At 47.4% G+C, this 18299-nt stretch overlaps 1 protein-coding gene across 1 annotated transcript in view; it reads right to left on the reverse strand.

Annotated features, from left to right (window-relative positions):
• TTC9 (tetratricopeptide repeat domain 9) overlaps nucleotides 1-17433 on the reverse strand; it is a 32304-nt gene extending 14871 nt beyond the window's left edge. Inside the window, exon 1 of the mRNA XM_039251848.1 lies at nucleotides 16811-17433. Coding sequence (XP_039107779.1) covers nucleotides 16811-17225 — 415 coding nt within the window. The 5' untranslated portion in view covers nucleotides 17226-17433. The remainder of the gene's footprint in view (nucleotides 1-16810) is intronic.
• Between the last annotated feature and the right edge of the window lie 866 nt (nucleotides 17434-18299).

The raw sequence follows: 18299 nt of genomic DNA on the forward strand, positions 1-18299 counted from the left end.
ACAAGGGCAAACACGTCCCACACGGCCAATCCTAGAGCTGGAAACACCTGCACATGTGGGGAAGCAATTGTTCTCAGACAGATGATCAGCTTGTGACATTTTGGGTTTTTCTCTTCTTAGAGTCTCGAGACTTCTCACTGGAGAACAGGAGCTCAGGCCAGGGAGATGGGGAAACAGGGCAGAAGGCTGAGATGGTCCATGATATGCTCAAGAGAATCTAGCCCTGTGCCAGTAGGAAGTGTTCATCCATCCTTCCAGAAGGGTAATAAGAATAAGAGCAGAACACTTTTATTAAGCATGAATGGGCCAGGCACTGTTCTAAGCAGTAACCCGTTTCATCTTGATAACAACCTAAGGCTCTAGTACTTCCTCGAGATGGGTAACTGAGGCCCAAGGAAGTTAATTCACTTGCGCAAGGTCACAAACAACTAAGGTTCAGGGCCAGGATTTGAACCTAACCCATCTAGCACCTGACACGGTGCTCCTAAGCACTACACACACTGCCTTCCTAGGATGCTCAACTGCCTATAATGAATTTTAACTCATTTCCTTCATTGGACAGATTTGAGGCATGAGTTCTGCTTCTTGTGAGGCGTAAGTGTGAGGCCCTGATGGTGCCAAACTGCTCACTCTTTATGTATACTTCTCATCTGGAAGCTTCCTGTATAACTCTTTAGATCCCTCTCTGCATCAAAGAGGAAAACAAACAAACAAACAAACAAAACCAAATACAGGGTTTCCACCAAGCCTTTTTTTTTTTTAAGTTCTAAAACCACCAGCATCTCCAATTCCATTGAGAGTCTACTGTTATCCTAATAGGGCTGACATGGTATGTCTCTGGTTTCTTCCTGAAACACACCCTACCTTAGCTGGTGCTTGTAAAACCAACCCCCTCAGTAGTATTTTTTTAATAGAAATTTTTGTTGAGATCACTGTAGATTCACAAAGAGGTGTTAGAAATAGTACATAAAGCTCCCCTTTACCCAGTCTCCCCCAAAAGGTAACATCTTATAAAACTATGGTGTAATATGTTGGCCATAATATTGACCCTGATACAATCCTCAGCTCGTTTCTGCAGCTTTACTTGTACTCATGTGTGTATGTTTAACTATAAACCATTTCACCACTTACATAGATTCCTCTATCTACCTCCAAAGTTACTAAAGCAGTTCCACTGCCCTCCCATTGCCCTTTAATAACTGCATCCATATCCTGCCTGTATCCCCAGCTCCTCTTTAACCCCTGACAACCACTAATCTATTTTTCCTTTCTCAAATTTTGTCATTTCAAAGCATTACATAAAAGGAATCATACAGTATGAAGCCTTTGAGAGTTGGCTTTTCTCTCAGCATAATCCCCTTGAGATGCATCCAAGTTGTTGCATGGATCAATAGCTCGTTCCTTTTACTGCTGAGTAGTATTCCATACTGTGGATGTACCATTGTCTGACCATTTCATCTGATGAAGGACATCTGGGCTGCTCTTGGTTTTTTGGTTATTCTGAATAACGCTGTCATGAACAGTCACAGACAGCTTTCACTTCTCTAGGACAAATGCCTAAGAGGGCAATTCCTGGGTCATGAGGGAAAACATTCAATCCGTCATCATTTAGCATGGTGTTAGCTTTAGCTGTTTAGTAGATACTCTAGGAGGATCAGATAATTTCCTTCGATTTCTAACTTGCTGGGAAATTATTGTTTTTTTTTTCTACTACCTGATGATAATGGTTTCCTGTTGGGGTACTCTTTTTCCAATGAGGTCAGGTCTACAGATACAATCATCAAGTGGACCCTTTAGTTTTTCCAAAGAATAAAATTATTTTTCATAGCCACATACTCAGGTCATGTCCATCATTTCAGTTACTCATGAAACATGTCTTCTTTGCCCTTCCAGAGAAGCATCTGTAGGGCATCTTTAAATCCTCACACAGCAAAATCACATCGTTGTGATTTGCATACATTGTTCTCTTGATAAGTAGCAATATTAGCATATAGTTTCACAACTCCTTTGACCTTCACGATGACTGTGGGAAATAGGTATTGTTAGCCCTGTTTCCAGAAGCTGAGGCTTAAGGAAGTTAAGTGGCTTGATAAGGCCATCTGGCTTGTAAGGAAAGAGCCAGGGCTATCTAAACCCAAGTCCCATGTCGGTTCCACTCCAGCTGAGCTGGGGGTAGGGAGGAGAGACTGGACTCCATGATCCTGCGAGGTCTTTTCCAAGTCCAAGGCACTGGCAAACTGTAAGAGCAGGGAGGTGGCAGTATCCGTTCACAGCAGCCTTGCCCTGCCTGGTGCCCAGACAAGCGATGCCCGCCGGTGAAGCTGCAGCTCCCACTACCAGGAGTATGTGGCTCTGTCCAGTGGGCTAAATCTCCTCTGGCGCCATTCACATTCACTGCTGACCTTCTGTTTTCCAACTCAGCACATGCTCGCGTTTGATTCGAGCAAACACTGCCAACGGCCTCCTTTGCTTTCTTTGTTTTAGCAACACTGTCTTTGGAGACCCCTACTTTGCACCAGGACCAGGACGCTCCTTGTCTCCGCACCCTTTGGGTTCTTTGCTTGGATGTCCCCAGAGTTCAAGAGCTGCTTGAACAAGGGATGCTGCATCCCTCTCACCAGCGCCACACAACCTTGGGCAGGGGCTCTGAGCAAGCTTATTTGAAAAAGATGTGTTTGGGCACCTGAGTGGCTCAGCCGGTTAAGCGTCTGACTCTTGGTTTCAGCTCAGGTCATGACCTCATGGTTTGTGGGTTCAAGCCCTGCTTCAGCCTCAGTGCTGATGGTACAGAGCCTGCTTGGGACTCTTTCTCTCTCCCTCTCTCTCTCTGCAAGCCCCTTCCCTGCTTGCAAGTGCTCTCTCTCTCTCTCTCAAAATAAACATTTTTTTAAAAAGGAAAAAGAATTTTGAACATTCAGGGTTTGAGATGTAAACGCTTTTGTATCCGGCAACCTTCAGTAACTGTACCGCCTGAGGCGGTGGTAGCACAGCGATGGGGACACGACAGGGAAGAGGCCACCAAGGGAAGGGTGCCCCTTGGCTGACACCCAGGGAGCATGAGCAGCATCCTGGGGACACGGGGGAAGGAGACCAGGGCTCCCCGGGGGGTGGCCCTGGCACAAATGAGACAAACCCCTTCCTTCCTAAATAAACCGAAGAAAGGCAGACCTTGAAGTGGGCTAGCTGATACATGTCTTCATGGACACAGAAGAAGGACTGGGAGGAAATAACACCCAAACAGAAACGATTTCGGATGGCTGGGTGACAAGTGAGTTTTAGCCTCTCTGAATTCCTTTCACTTGCAGTATCTGCTACAATTACGTTTTACTTTTGCAATTGGAAAACTATGTTAAAAATCAGCTCCGCCCATTATGTCTTCAGAGAGAGCAGGGGTGGAACTCTGAAGAAGAGGTGCCGAGGAGGCTTCTGAAGGGTTTCCTGAGCAGAAAGCACTGCCTGTTCCTGGGGCCCCGACTTGAAAAGACCCAGGGTCATGAGAGGGCCCTGGGCGTCATGGTGGAAGTATGTGCCCGCAAGGGGGGTTACCAGGAGGGTCCAAGGGACACCACGGCTAGTGCGTTCACTCTCGTGCGTTCACTCTCACGTAACACCAGGAAGGAAGCTCAGGAAGCCGGCACCAGCTTGTGGCCCAACAGAGCACGCGGAGCAGGCCCGAGGCTACTGGCCTCACAGCCTCTCCCCCAGACCTCAAGGAGGCCTTGCCTTCCTCCATTTCCCCTTCCCACCAGTCAGCTTTCTTGCTCCTTAGGCTCCCCAGGGAACCCAGCTGATCACAGCATGCGTCTTCTCTCCCGGGCAAATCCTATGCTCTGCTCTCAGACTGAACTGGTCTGACCTGTGACGGAGCCCAGGTTCTAATCCTGTTCACTAAGTTCAAAGAGAGGGCCAGAGGATCCTGAGGCAGAGGATGGAAAATGGCGGAGACCAGACCCCAACAGCAGCTTATTCGCTGGTAAGGTCGCATGCCAGAGGCACGTCTGCCTAGAATCCAGCAGTTTCTGTCTCCTGGACCCACCTGTATCCTGACAAGCTGCAAGTAGGCACAGGCCCCATGGCCCAACGGCCCTTGGTTCAGGCTCCAAGGCCCTTCGGAGGAAGCCTGAGTGGCTACCTGTTCACTCGGCCTCCCGCGCCCAGGAGCGCACCAGGTTCGAAACACCCACACTGAAGGCTGTTGGTTTACACCTTGGTCACTTCCCCTGCCCTGGAGCCACTGACCCCTCTTTTTCCTCCTCTGTTGGCTCACTTGCTTCCCATATTCATCCATAAACCTCCTTTGTGGAGTCCTTTTTCCCTCCCATCTCACATACTTTCCTGTCCTGGCACCTACCGGGGTGAGTTAGATTTACATAAGCCATCATTTATTAATGATGCCTGCCGTGTGCCAGGCACTGTGCTAGGCATGTGTGCCTGTGTCATTTGGATCACCTGTGTGGTGCATATTATTACTCCCATACTATAACGGAAACAAGCTCAGAGAGGTCCAAACCCGTCCGGGGTTAATGGAGGAGTCAACGGGAAGTCAGGATTCAAACCCATCCTGTCATACGAAGTAAAATTCTCTACCATTAGGTCACACTGCCCTGTGTCTGTCCCTCCGTGTTCTCTCTCTCTTCCCTCCCATCCTCATGGGCACACATAGGGCTAAAGCCCTTCTCCCTATATCGGTGTCAGGAAGAGTCTACGCAAGTTCCCAATCATATAGAGGCTGCCATGGCCTGAGGGTGAAGGTCCATTTGAGGAAGGAGCTCAATTCTGACTCAGGGTGAGCAACAGGCCTGGAACCATATCCCCAAATGCTTGGATCTGCCCCAGGCTCCTGAGGGATCTTTAGCTTCAGGCCAAGGGTGGCAACCGTCTGAGACCCTGTAACTTAGCCAGCAACTGTTCCCTGCTCAGAATCGAAGTCTGAATTTTGAAATAATCTGGAAAGATACGGCAGTATCAGGTACTATGTGGTGATATCAATTAAGATTCCAGGGGCCAGACAGTATTTTAAGTAGGCTCCCAACACTTACCCTCGTTTCTTGCAAAGACCCTCTGTCTGGCTTTATCAGTCTGGAAGGCTGTGAGGTCCCTTATTTTGGGTTACTCCCATATTTGCAAGGGTTGCCTTGGAAATCTCAGTTGAGATCTTTTCATGGTTATTTGTCAGCACATACCAGTAAACTAGAATAAAAGAGAGCTTGTTTCTGGTCTCTTTCCTTAATCTGCTCCCAGAAAGAGAGGCTGGAGCAGGGGTGGGTGTGAGTTGCCAAAAGGCCTTCAAAATCCTAGACAGTTCAGCACTTGTGAGGGCACTGGCCTAACCCCCACTGTTTACATTTGGGGAAACTGAGGCTTAGAGTGATGTCACTTGTCCAAAGTCACAGAGCAAGTTAGCAGCAGCCGCCAGACTAGAACCCTTGTTCCCACTGCGCCGTACCATGTTTTGAGGAGAACAGAGAGGATTTTGATTTGGATAGGGTACAGTAAAGATTCAATGCATGAGTGAGTTTCCTTCCAATACTGAGTCTGCTGTGTCTGAGCTGCCAATACTGATGGTCAGGATTTCCGAGATTCAGGGACTGATATGAATCCTAAACATTGAGTACACACGACCTACCTTCCTCAACTCCAGAGGCACATTGCTAATGTTCAGGACCGATTTATGTCACAAGCTCTGACCGAACTCTCTTTCTTGCCTCAGTGGCAGATTCAAACTGTCACTAACACTACTGAGTCCAGAGGGGCACCCCCACGCCCCTCACTGGGAGGTCCATGCTGCCAGGACCCAGCTGTGTATGCGGATTGGGGAGGCAGGCACTGCAGACAGGGAGTGGTATCCTATTGTGGAGTATTAAGAGAAATTTGGGGGCTTGGGATAATTTTGCTTGACATCTTTGGGGTTCCTGTCTGACAAGGCTAGACAAGACATAGATAATACCCAGAATGGCTTTAAAAATTATAAGGTGGGTTTTCTTCAGGCAAATAAAACAAAGAAAGCAAAACTATCCATAATTTGTCTATACTGATAATCCTGTCATTTTCCTTAAAAAACAAATAAAAACAATCATGCATGTAGTTAGCAAAGTCAAATACTATAGAAAGATTTAAAATAAAAAAGTTTAAAAAAGACATGAAGGAAACTTAGGTGCATATTGCTAAGTGGAAGAAGCCAATCTGAAAAGGCTACATACTATATAATTACAGCTATAGGACATTCTGGAAAAGGCAAAATGGTGGAGACAGTAAAAAGATCAGGGATTGGTGGGGTTGTGGGGTTGTGGGGTAGGGTGTAGGAGGTGACTAGGCAGAGCAAAGAGGACTTTTAGGGCAGTGAAAACACTCTGTATGACACCCTAATGGTGGACACATGTCATTATTCATTTGTCTAAAGCCATAGAATGTAAAACACCTGGAGTGAGCTCTAATGTAAACTATGGACTTTGGGTGATTATGATGTGTCAGTGTGGATTCATCATAATGTCCCACTCTAGTGGGACGCTGATATTGAGGGAGGCTGTGTACATGGGGGGACAGAGGCTGTATGAGAAAACTCTGTACTTTCCCCTCCATTTTGCTGTGAAAACTGCCCTAAAAACAATAAAGTCTTAATAATTACAAAAATAAAAAGTTGAAGCCTCTCTCTTCCAAATTCCTCTGCCTAGTCCCTTTTTCAAGGGCCGTTTAACAGCCTCACTTGAATGATTTCAGATAATCTTCTTGAACACAAACACTGTACTAGCATATACGTTTATGCTAGTTTGTATCTTTTCTTATACAAAAGGAGTCATATTAAACACTATCCCGCATTCTGTCTTTTCATGTAATAACAGCTTTTGGAGTCTGGTCTGTATCTGCATTGCATAGAACTACCCCAATCTGCATAATGGCCACACAGTTCAGAAAGAATGGCATGAAAAACAATTTTTTAAGAGCTAGAAGAGACCTTGGAGATCTTGGAATCCAACCCTAGTCTTTGTAAATAGGAAAACTGCTCCCCGCCCCCCAAGAGATAAGATTCCTTGACCCAAGGCGCCAGCACGTAGAGAGAGAACTTAGAGTCCAACTCCTTGCTCACCAAGTCACGCTTCCATTGTGTTCTCGAAGGGAGGGATGTCAGAAGAGAAGCAGGGAAATCTTACCTTCAGAGAAGGTATTCTTCTCATCAGAGGATTTTTTAAGCAAGTGTTTTGTGTGTGTGGACTATGAAGCAAACAGCATTTGGAGGACTATGTGTGAAATGATATAGGAGAGTCCGTGTGGACAGATATTTAATACAGAAACGAAGCATCAAGAGAGTTTTCCTAGTAGATACTATCAAGTATCCCTTTTACCCTAAAATTGTTAACATTGGAGGTGAGCATTCATTCTCCTTCATTGGGCAGTTCCCACTTAACTTCTCCCCTATTTTTTTTTCCTTCCTACATATCCCTATCCACTTAAACTGATAATGTACACTTCGAATACTTCATAGGCTAGGAAGAACATTCACATACGTTATCTTCTTGCTCCTTGCCCTCACCCTGTGAGTCAAGCTGGCCTGACCATACCCATTTAATAAATGAGGAAAATCAAGGGCAGGGATTTTGCCAACCGATTAAGTTCACATGGGTGGTGAATATGCCACCAGCTGCCACGTGAGGCTACCTCAGTTACCGTTCCACTAGACGCAGAGCCAGCTGGTCTCTTTAGTGCTGGCTTTGGGGATTCTTTGTTTTTGTTTCTTGAGAGATGACATTGTGGCCCACAAGGTCCAAACCTACTATCAGCCAATCATAAAGACACAAACTAAAAAAGAAATATTACTTTCCAGGATGTTAGGAGAGCAAATGTCACACACCACACAGAATAATGTAATGTCCAACCTCATTTGGTACTAAAACTGGAACATATTTTAAAACGAGGGTATCATCGCTCGCATGACATCAAAACTGACCAGGTCTAGAGTAATGCATTTGGATAATTTCAGATGCTATTCATCTAGTGGGTCATTTCTCACTGTGTCCGCAAAGTGATTATTGAGATAGTAATGGCTGAAATGAATTTCGGCTCTTAACACTTCCGGTTATATTTCTCAGGACCTCCTAACTGAAGTCACATGCTCTGGAGCAAGGAGGACAGAAAAGAAGAGGAAGTATGGGTAGGGCTTCTGCAACTCTTAGGCTCACTGGAGACTATGACTCACCAGCTCCTCACACCTCTCTGTCCATACAAATTCAGGTCACCTTCCTAATGACCAAAGACCCAGGGAAACTCTGACCTGGTTACAGAATGCAGGCCACTTTCCTCTTCACCACCCAGAATGGCCACGGAATGGGAATCCGAACCACACAAGGCACAATCACAAAAAAAGGATGTGTGACCTACAGAATATAAGACAGGAGGAGGGGCAAGTGAGTTGCCCTAAAAATGCCAAGACCTGCCCTTGTTACAAAGGTGATGAGATGCAGTCTATGAGATGAGATGTCTATGTTACCTCAAAGGTAGACAGAATATGGATGGATCAATAGAAATTTCAAGGAGACAAATTTTAGTATTTCAGGAAGAAACTCCTAAAAACAGAGGCTGTGAGGTGAACGGTTAGGACTACGGGCTTTGGAATTTCAGAGTGGCGGATGAGAAATCCCAGCTTGCCATATACTCCTGTGTGACCACGAGTAAGTGACTGAACTATTCCAAGCTTAAGTTTTCTGTCCACAAAGTGAGATCAAATGAAATCCTATATATTAAAAATATATAAATATATTTACAATATAAGTGTATAAATTATACGTAACTTCTATATGTTTATATATAAATGTAGGCAGTATACATATAAACATACACACACGTACAAGATGGAGGACCTTGTCCCTCATGTTTATTCCTGTATACTCAGGCTCCACACCCAGGGTCTAGCACATATTAAATGCTCAATTAGTATTAATGGAATGATTGAATTTATTGTATCCTTAATATGAAACAACTGCTGGAATAAGCATTTTCATTAATTTCAAACACATTCTTTTTTTGAGAGAGAGAGAGAGCAAGCGAGCACATGTGTGCACTTGAGCAGGGGAGGGGCAGAGGGAGAGAGAGAATCCCAAGCAGGTTCCACACCTAGTGCAGAGCATGACACAGGGCTTGATTTCACTACCAAGAGACCGTAACCTGAGCCGAAATCAAGAGTTGGCTGCTTAACTGACTGAGCCACTCAGGCGCCCCTCAAACACATTCTTAAAACATCAACTAGGTGCTAGGAATTGGGCTTGTCATGGCAATCTTTACTGCCATTATTGTTACTAAAATTATTATTATTGCAGTTGTTATTTGGTGGTGGTAGTGAGGATCTCTACTGTTAGAAGTGCCTATATTAGACGCCAAGTTGGTAACATTGAGAAGGGAATTCACACACCTGTGTGGGGTTTGGGGTCCCATCCAAATCTGAAATTGTAATGCTGCTTTCACATAACTCTCAAGATAGCTAGTTAGCACCTTCTCAATTTTTGTTCTTTATATACAGAAACACCATGGAAGGGAAACATTTGCCCCATGAGCTTCCTCCATATAAACCATGTCTGTAATTTGAGAGATATTTATTTTTTCATTCATTCATTCATTCATTCATTCATTCATTCCATTCATATGCAGGCTTCACACCCAGCATGGAATTCATTCAACACAGGGCTTGAACACACAACCTAAGATCAAGACCTGAGCTGAGATCATGAGTCCGACACTTACCGGACTGAGCCACCCAGATGTCCCTTAAGTATTCTTTGAATGTCCTTTTGGCAGAAAGGAAAGGGAAGTTCCACCTGGATACATTTCAACCTGAGATTCTTTAGTTCAAGTTAACCTTCCTTGGCACAACACATCCTGCTTCCTTTTCAAAAACATTTGAGAAGTGTTGGTTTGGATCCTACTAGACATGGCATCATTTTATTGGTGATATGAACATATATGTGTATAAGAGAAAGTGAATGAGCTTGACATTGCTAATGAATGATTTCAAGGTCACGTGAATACCAGCAAGATGTCTAAACTCCTTTAATCTTTTGTAGCATTATCTTTGGCTTTTTTTATGTCTGGTACCACTGTCAGTGCCATTTTGGTGAAAATGGAAAATTCTGTTCCCAACATGAACATCTGACTTCCCAAAGTCACCTGAGAATCAGGAAATTGATGGTTGGTTGGTTGGTTGGTTGGTTGAAACACTTGGTTTCTATCCTAGCTGTTTGGAGTAGACGTAGTCTGGTGGTGAAAGAGAACAGCTGTAAGAAGAGAATGTCCCATCTGGAGGTCCCTCACAACTTATAAAGCTCTGGGAGCAGCTTTTGGATGCTCCAGATCTTGGCCTTCCTGTCCTCACTGCAGCTGAGTCCCCTTGCCTTGAATGGGACACTCCCATGTATTTTTGCTGTAGGGACTCTGACTTTAAGGTGTCCTAAAGAGTATCTGGCTAAGAGCCACCCAACTCATTTTCCTTGCTGGTAAACTAAGGACCTTCAGAATCCACTTTATTTTATTTTTTTAAATGTTTACTTATTTTTGACGAAGAGAGTGAGAGCGAGAGAGAGACCTAAAGACAAAAAGCACGGGGGAGGGGCAGAGAGAGTGGGGACAGAGGATCTGAAGCAGAGAGCCTGACACGGGGCTCAAACTCATGAACTATGAGGTCATGACCTGAGCCAAAGTCGGACACTTAACCAACTGAGCCACCCTGGTGCCCCCAGAATCCACTTTAGAAACTCAGCCCAAAGTCTACATTTAGAATGTTCTTTCCTTGAAAGCATCCTACAAATCTCACTTCTCACATCCTTTCCTGGAAAATGGTCTTAGAAGCCACATTTACAGGCAAAGATTTATTGGCAAAGGTGCTGCCCAAGGAACAGCCTCAGGTCAGCAATGGCTTGGCCAGTCAAGCTCTCCTGTCCAAATGGCAAGCTCTTGGCTGAGCATCTCAGCATGAAGCCCCTCTTCTTTCCCCTTCCTTTGACCAATCCTTCCCCCTAAAACTCATCTTCTGGCTACTGAGTTACCAGTTGTCTCTAGCTCTTCATCTCCCTTTTTGCCACTGAACTCTGGCATTTGTAATCCATCTGTCTTTATACTTGGTTCTCTGGCTCCACATCAATTTCTGTTGAGTGCCCTTTGTCTTGGAACCTGTCTCAGAGTCTATATCTGATTCTGTCCACCCAGTCATCTTCTGGTATTCCAATGAGGGTGGTTTCAAGGGTGGGTGACTCATGCAATCACATAGGACTTCTGCTCAGAAAGGCCTTGTACTTGGTTTAATGCTCTGTCACTTCCTTGAAATTCCTAACAATTGTATCTTTGGAGTTGTGTGTGGTTTTTTTTTTAATGTTTTATTTATTTCTAGGACAGAGAGAGAGAGAGACAGCGTGAGCAGGGGAGGGTCAGAGAGAGAAGGAGTCACAGACTGAAACAGGCTCCAGGCTCTGAGCTGGCAGTCAGCACAGAGCCCGACGCGGGGGGCTCAAACCCACGAACCGCGAGGTCGTGACCTAAGCGAAAGTCGGACGCTTAACCGACTAAGCCACCCAGGCGCCCCTGGAGTTGTGTTTTATAAGTGAAGTTTGATGGGAATGAAGCACAAACATGAGCAGAGAAGAAGGCACAACCATTCTTTGCTGTCCCACTTGCATACAACAAGTCACGATGCCCCATGAGCATAGAATTCCAGCAGACCCACAACACATAAGACTTTGTCAAGACCCAGCTTGAGTACCAGGTAAGACTATCAGGTCTGTAACTAAGTAACCAGCCAGACATGCTGACAGCCCCAAAAGGTATGCTTCTCATTCAACCCAGAAATTACTTCAAATGCAGAAAGAAAGCAATAAGAAGCACAAATGACCTTAAAGCCCCATCATATCCTTTCTTACTTATGTCACTTCCCTGTATCCTAGCCAACCACTTATGCTGAAGATGATGACATAGAAGCAAAGTAAGAGTAGGGAATAGCTCCTTTTCCTTTCCTTACTCAGTAGAAAGCCAAACTTGGTGAAAAGTGCACACATAAAGAATGTATATAAAGAGGGGGCCCTGGGTGACTCAGTTGGTTGAGCGTCCGACTCTGGATTTCAGCTCAGGTCACGATCCCAGGGTTGTAGGATCAAGCCCCAAGTCAGGCTCCCTCCTGAGTTTGGAGCCTCCTTAGGATTCCCTCTCTCTCTCCCTCTGCCCCTCTCCCCAGCTTGTGTCTTCTCTCTCTAAAGAAAAAAAATCTTAGAAAAAATGCATTAAAAAAAGAATGCACATAAAGAAATGAAATAATGCCAGTTGATTTTGTTTTGTCAGCATTTCTACTGATCTAGGAAGAATAAACTACATAAGCCTATATAAGCTACAGAATGAGAATTGTGTAATTTACGTGATTTCACACACAACATAAGTGCTTTCACATTTCTACCTAAAACTAGCATCGCACAATATAAAGATAAACAGTAACATTCATGTCAATAATTAAAGATTTCAATTTTCTTATAATGACATTAAATAGCAAATAAAAGCACAATGTCAAGTCGAGAGAGAGAAAGATCATGAAAGTAAGAAAAAAGCTTTATCTCTTAAAACCGTTAATGATACTTTCTCCCTGCTCTTTGAACAAGGAGCTCCACATTTTTATTTTGTGTTGGGCTCCATAAATTATGTAGCCAGGCCTGATCTCATGTCCAGCCCAGAACTTCACCCAGTTTGACTCCTCTAGGCTTTGTCACACCCCTGGGCTTCAATTGGGATCAGCAGATATTATCTGTCCCTTTGAGGAAAAAAAACCCTCTTAAACATAGCTCTAAATTGATGGGAAAATGGGTAAAGTGACATGGAATGGTCTTACTCAAAGTCACAGGGTATGCCAGTGATAGTGGCACAAGCTGACTTTCATCTAGCCTTCAGATCCAACGCCATGGCCTGTCAGCACTCATCTTTACCGCTGCCATTTGAGTCTCGAGTATCATTTGAAAATATCAACAGAGTCATTACACATTGCAACCTTTTGATCACACCCCAGCTGGGGCCACCACAGCCTCACAGGAACCATGTAGAGCAAAAGACCCTGCCTTTCAAGAGATTCTGCACAAAACATTCCAAGTCTCCAGAGGAGTCTTGTGTCTTGTTCAAGGTCAACAGGAGTCGATCAACAGACCAACACATGCATGCTTCCTTTGCAACTTTGGTAAGGATTAGATTCCTATATCTCCCCAGGCAGGTCTGAATATCTTTTTGATCGCTGTGTCAAAGTCATTTGAAATTCTGAAAGAACAGGATGCTTCCCATCTTTTTATATTATTATCATCCCTTAAAGAATAAGACAGGTAAAACCAAAGCCAGAGGTGTTGCAGCACTGGCCAGATCCTTCCTAATCAGGAGGGACTCCAAGGTAGAACAGAGCACAAGTATGGGCACTTTGATAACTGCTTGCACACCCTTCATGTGACCTCTTCAAGTCATCCAAGTGGATTTTTAGACAAGCACCTTTTAGCACATTCGAGCTGCCCTCTTGTTATTCTCTCAGAGCCTTCCATGAAAAGTACCAGGGTTCGTCAGACCTAACTTTTCTCCAGAAGCCTCACAATAGCATTTTGTTTGGTGTGAAGATACCCTTGGCAACACAGCCTAATCCTCTGGTACTTCTGGACTGGTCCAAGTTCCTTCCAAATCCCAAACATCTCCCTCTATGTACAGCTGATGTCCACAGGACATCGTGGGGGGACAGATCCTTGTGGGCACAAACATCTTCAGGCTGCTTGCACCAGAAGCTGGCTGGGCTACTCAGCAGGCACTGTGGCCCAGATGGAAGGGTCAGTTTCCTTTCGGCCAGAAAGAATGTGCAGCTGTTGTCTCCTTCCTATTAGCAGGCATGAAGGGGGCAGGGTATATCATGGGCGACACTGCACTGGTGTGTCACTGACGACAATTTTTCCTTCCCTTGCCGTCCGATGATAATTGTAAACCCACACTTAAAATTTTCATGTGGCCATTTCACATAATCTTCACCAAAATACTTGAATGAAGTGTAACAATGTTTCTGACATAATGGTAAGTGGAAATGAAAGCAGAAGGTACAGGGGGTCCTTGCTTTGTAAACAGTTTACATTTATGTATAGAAAACAAAGCACAGGGAGAAAATAGATCACAAGGGATCTTTAAGTGGTGGGATTAAAGGTAATTTTGTATTTTCTTCTTTAAACTTGTTGATATTTTCTAAAAGAAAAAACACTTTAGAGGTATGTACTACTTTTGTAACCTAACAAGAAAGGATACTTTGCTATTAGCTAGAATTTCTGAGATAGTAGTGACAGATTTAAGGAAACCAAACATCAGGCTTCTACATCTCCAGGTGACTCCCAGGACCCCCTCTCCCAGCTGAATTTTCTATACAGGATACGGATTTTGGCTTTGACACGACTGCTCAGCTTGTAATTACTTTTCTTTCTCATTAAAACTTCAAATATTTAGAAATAGCCCTATCAGGTTTTTGAATTAAGGTACTGTATTTCTTCCTCCTAGTGACCAGCGCTCAGATCTCCAGTGCAGAATTTTCAAGTGTATCCACCTGACCCTGGATTCAGGGAGACAGAAGCCTTAAAGACACTGACTTTGTGCATCAAGGTTCGTGATGACAAGAACATTGATTTTGAACTTGAATGGCTCTGGAACATTGGAGGGTTTTTTTTCTCTCTACAATCTCTTAGCAGGTTGTTGTAAAGATTAAAAAGCACATTGGGGCGCCTGAATGGCTCAGTCGGTTAAGTGTCCGACTTCAGCTCAGGTCATGGTCTCACAGTCCATGAGTTTGAGCCCCACGTCGGGCTCTGTGCTGACAGCTCAGAGCCTGGAGCCTCCTTCAGATTCTGTGTCTCCCTCTCGGTCTCTCTGCCCCTCCCCCACTCGAGCTCTGTCTCCGTCTCTCTAAGATAAATAAACATGTTTAAAAAATTAAAAAGCACATTGTAAGTGAAGTGCCTATGCCGTGCACACAATAAATTATTAATATGAAGAAGTGGTGAGTGCTGGAGAAGGCAGCAGTGAGGAAATTCGCTACTGCTACTCCCCATTCTCCCACCACTGAAGTTTTCCAAAGTGCTTGTGGGGTGAGGGTTGCGGGTGCGGTGGGGAGCAGTAGGAGTTGGCCGGACCTGAGCCCCACCCTGACTGGGCTTGCCTGACCAAGGACTCATCTTTGGTTTCACCATGGAAATGTAACCACTTCTGTGGTAGCAGATAGGCAGTCCTAGCCACAGACCGGGCGCCAAAAGCATGGGGTGAGGGGCAACCCTAGAATGCCCACGGATAATACTAAATATAAGGCTCCATTACCACTCTGAAATCACCGCATTAGTGATCCAGAGTGCCTCTTCCTCCACCCACGGCCGCTCTGCCCTTTAACTATTCATCAGGCAGAAGCAAGTATGCCAGAGACTTACGGGAAATCAAGAGACTCAAGCTCTACATTATGATGGACGGAGCTAGTCCATCTGGCTATACTACTACTTTATCTGCCGCCATTATTACCAGTACTGCTGTGAGCACCACCATTTTTACAACTGCTACTACTACTGGTTTATTAATCCTTTCCATCTGTAAACTACAATTTATAAAGCAGCGGGGTTTTGCCTGGCTCAAGATCATCCTGGACACGGCATTATGGGAAGACAGAGGTACTAGCAACCTCAAAGGGAACAGAGCAGAATCACTGATATTTTTTTTTCATCCCCCAACCACCCGCACCCCAGACACATCCACCATCCTCAGCCACACCCAGTCACTCTCCCAAAGTGACTCTGCTCCAACTGTCCGGAGCTAGTTTAGGCAACTTCAGGGGTTAGAAGCTAGGAGTAATGGCCTTTTATTTGGCCGGAGAGGCTGGACTGTGCCCAAATCCCACCAAATGGGGTGAGAGAAGAGTAGAGAATGCCTTTCAAATATAAGGTCATTGCGTCTGCCAACATCTCCCACCTTCTCACAGGAAGGCCCTGGAAAGACCCAGACTCTTCCTTTTTTTTTTTTTTTTTAAGAGGTTTTACATTTTCCTGGGCCAATGTAAAAATTTAAAAAATGCTTGACTTTGATCTAAATCCCCTAAGTGAACTCTGGAATGTATACCTCACCTTCTCATCCCAGCACCTGAGCTACAGGGAGCGAGGATGTTAACACACAGCTCAAGCTCAACCCTGAACTAGCTTCCCTTTGAGATCGCTCTCTTCACCTGGCAACCGGGGGCCCCAGCAGAGCAGAGAGAAGAAAGTGGCATTTTGGAATCCATCTTTGCTCAAGATGCTGAAGGCATCGTGCCAAACTGCCCTTTGCTACCGAGGCCAAGGGAACTTGGGGAAGGAAGGTCCTTAGCCATTGGGATGCGGTCAGTTGAGGGCAAGGTGAGGGCGAGCTCTGGTGCCAATGATACCTGAGGAGAGCAGCCACTGGGCATGCGGTGGGGGCGGGTGCCCACCCTGGGCGCCACTTCCCGCATTTGGACCCAGGTCCACCGGTGAGCGGTAGCAGCAGCCATCGCCACCGGGCCAGCTGGGTCCCCTTCTGTGCGTCCAGTTATTTTTAGGTGAGATTTACGACGGACGAGGGGGAAGGGACGCGGGATGACGACGAGTTTTGGACGGTATAATCCTAAAAGTCACTTTTTCCAAAGCGCCCCCCTCCCGGGTCCTCCCTCCCGGAGCAGCACGGTGCCAGCGGGGAAGTGGGCAGCGCGGGCTCGCCGCAGCGGCAGGCTGGGGGCCGGGGGCCCACCGGCGCCCGGCGCAGGGCGGGGGGCGGAGGCGCGGGGCGCGGCGCGGCTCACCTGCCAGGCTGTTGTAGCAGTCGATCTCGATGGCTTCCACCGTCTTGCTCTGCTCCTCCGAGAGGCGGCCAGGGTTGGGGGCCCCGGCCAGGGAGGCCGCGTGCGAGTCCCGCTCCTGCTCCCCGGGCGCCGGCAGCAGCCCCTTCAGCTCCAGCAGCGCCCTGTGGTATTTGCCGATGGCTTCGCGGAATTTCTTGTCCTTGTAGCACTGCGCCCCTTGGCTCTTGAACTCGTGCGCCCGGCGGATGAACTCGGCGGGCTCGGCCGCCGCCCCAGCCTGGCCGCGCGCCGGGACCCCTCCGCCGCCGCCGCCGCCGCCCGGGACGCACAGAGGCGGCGGCGGCCGCTGCGCCTCGCCGGCCGCGGGCAGGCTCGGGTTCCCCTTGGCCGCGGCCGCCGAGCCCTTCCTCTCCATCCGGCCGCCGCCCGGCGCCCCGCGCGCGCCGCGATCCGCCCGCCGCCGCCGCCGCCGCGCCCTCCCGGGTTTAAAAGCGGCGGGCGCCTGCCTCGCGCCGGGCGAGCTCGGCCGCGGCCGTGACACCCCGCGGCGGTCTGGCGCCCCGCACTCCCATTCTCCTCGCCAGCTGCGGGAGGCTGCTCTCTCCTCCTCCTCCTCCTCGGATTGCCGTCCCCTCCCTCCCGCCTTCCCTCCCCCTCTCTCGCGCCGCCCGCCCTCCTCCTCCTCCTCCGCCTCGCCCTCCTCCCCTCCCGCAACCTGCGGGCGGTGGCGACCTGACCCTGGCGCGCACGCGGCCAGCGGGATGGGGGGCCGCGGGCCTGATTGGGGTGGCGGTGATTGTCGCTGACCCGGAAGAAGCTTGGCTCGCCCGAAGGAGGGGAGGATTAGTAACAAAGACGGCCCCGTTCTTTCCCATTCAACCCACCCCTCAGAGACGCGCCTGGTCTGAAAGAGATGGATGGGGGAAGGGGTGTGTGTGCGTGTGCGTGTGTGTGTGTGTGTGCGCGCGCGCGCGTGTGCGCGTGTGATTTAGGTGGTCGGCCAGCACCCAGACGCATGCAGACTCACCCTAGACAACTAGAAAGAAAGGTGAGGCGAGGAGCAAGGGGCGTGGGCACAAGCCCCATAGCTTCTTGTTCTTTGCAGTCAGGCATGAATATTGTTAAGGTGGCAGGGCCTCTTTTTTGTGTGGATCCAGGTCGTCGCCGAGGTGTGTCTCCCGGTGTGGCCGCCCAGGCGCCCGGAGCCCTGTGCGCTTCGGCGTGTGCGGCGCGGTGTTCCGGGAGCCACCGACACGTGTGTGTGCGGACGGCTGTGCAGAATGGATCACAGACACCAGAGATGGAAAACACCTGTCACGGTTGGCCATCGGGCTGGGCGTGCCCGCGTTCCAGTTTCCATTTACAGGATAGTTCCGCGCCCTTCCTCAGGATGTTCCATTCCTTCGTTTGCCCTTCCAGCCAGCCTGAGTGTCGGCTGTCTGCTGGCAACTGGCTGCGGTTAGGGGGCAGAGGTAGTAGAGTGTGAGAA

This window comes from Hyaena hyaena, unplaced genomic scaffold, assembly GCF_003009895.1.
Source record: "Hyaena hyaena isolate Hyena2069 unplaced genomic scaffold, ASM300989v1 scaffold_400, whole genome shotgun sequence".
NCBI classification, from domain to species: domain Eukaryota; kingdom Metazoa; phylum Chordata; class Mammalia; order Carnivora; family Hyaenidae; genus Hyaena; species Hyaena hyaena.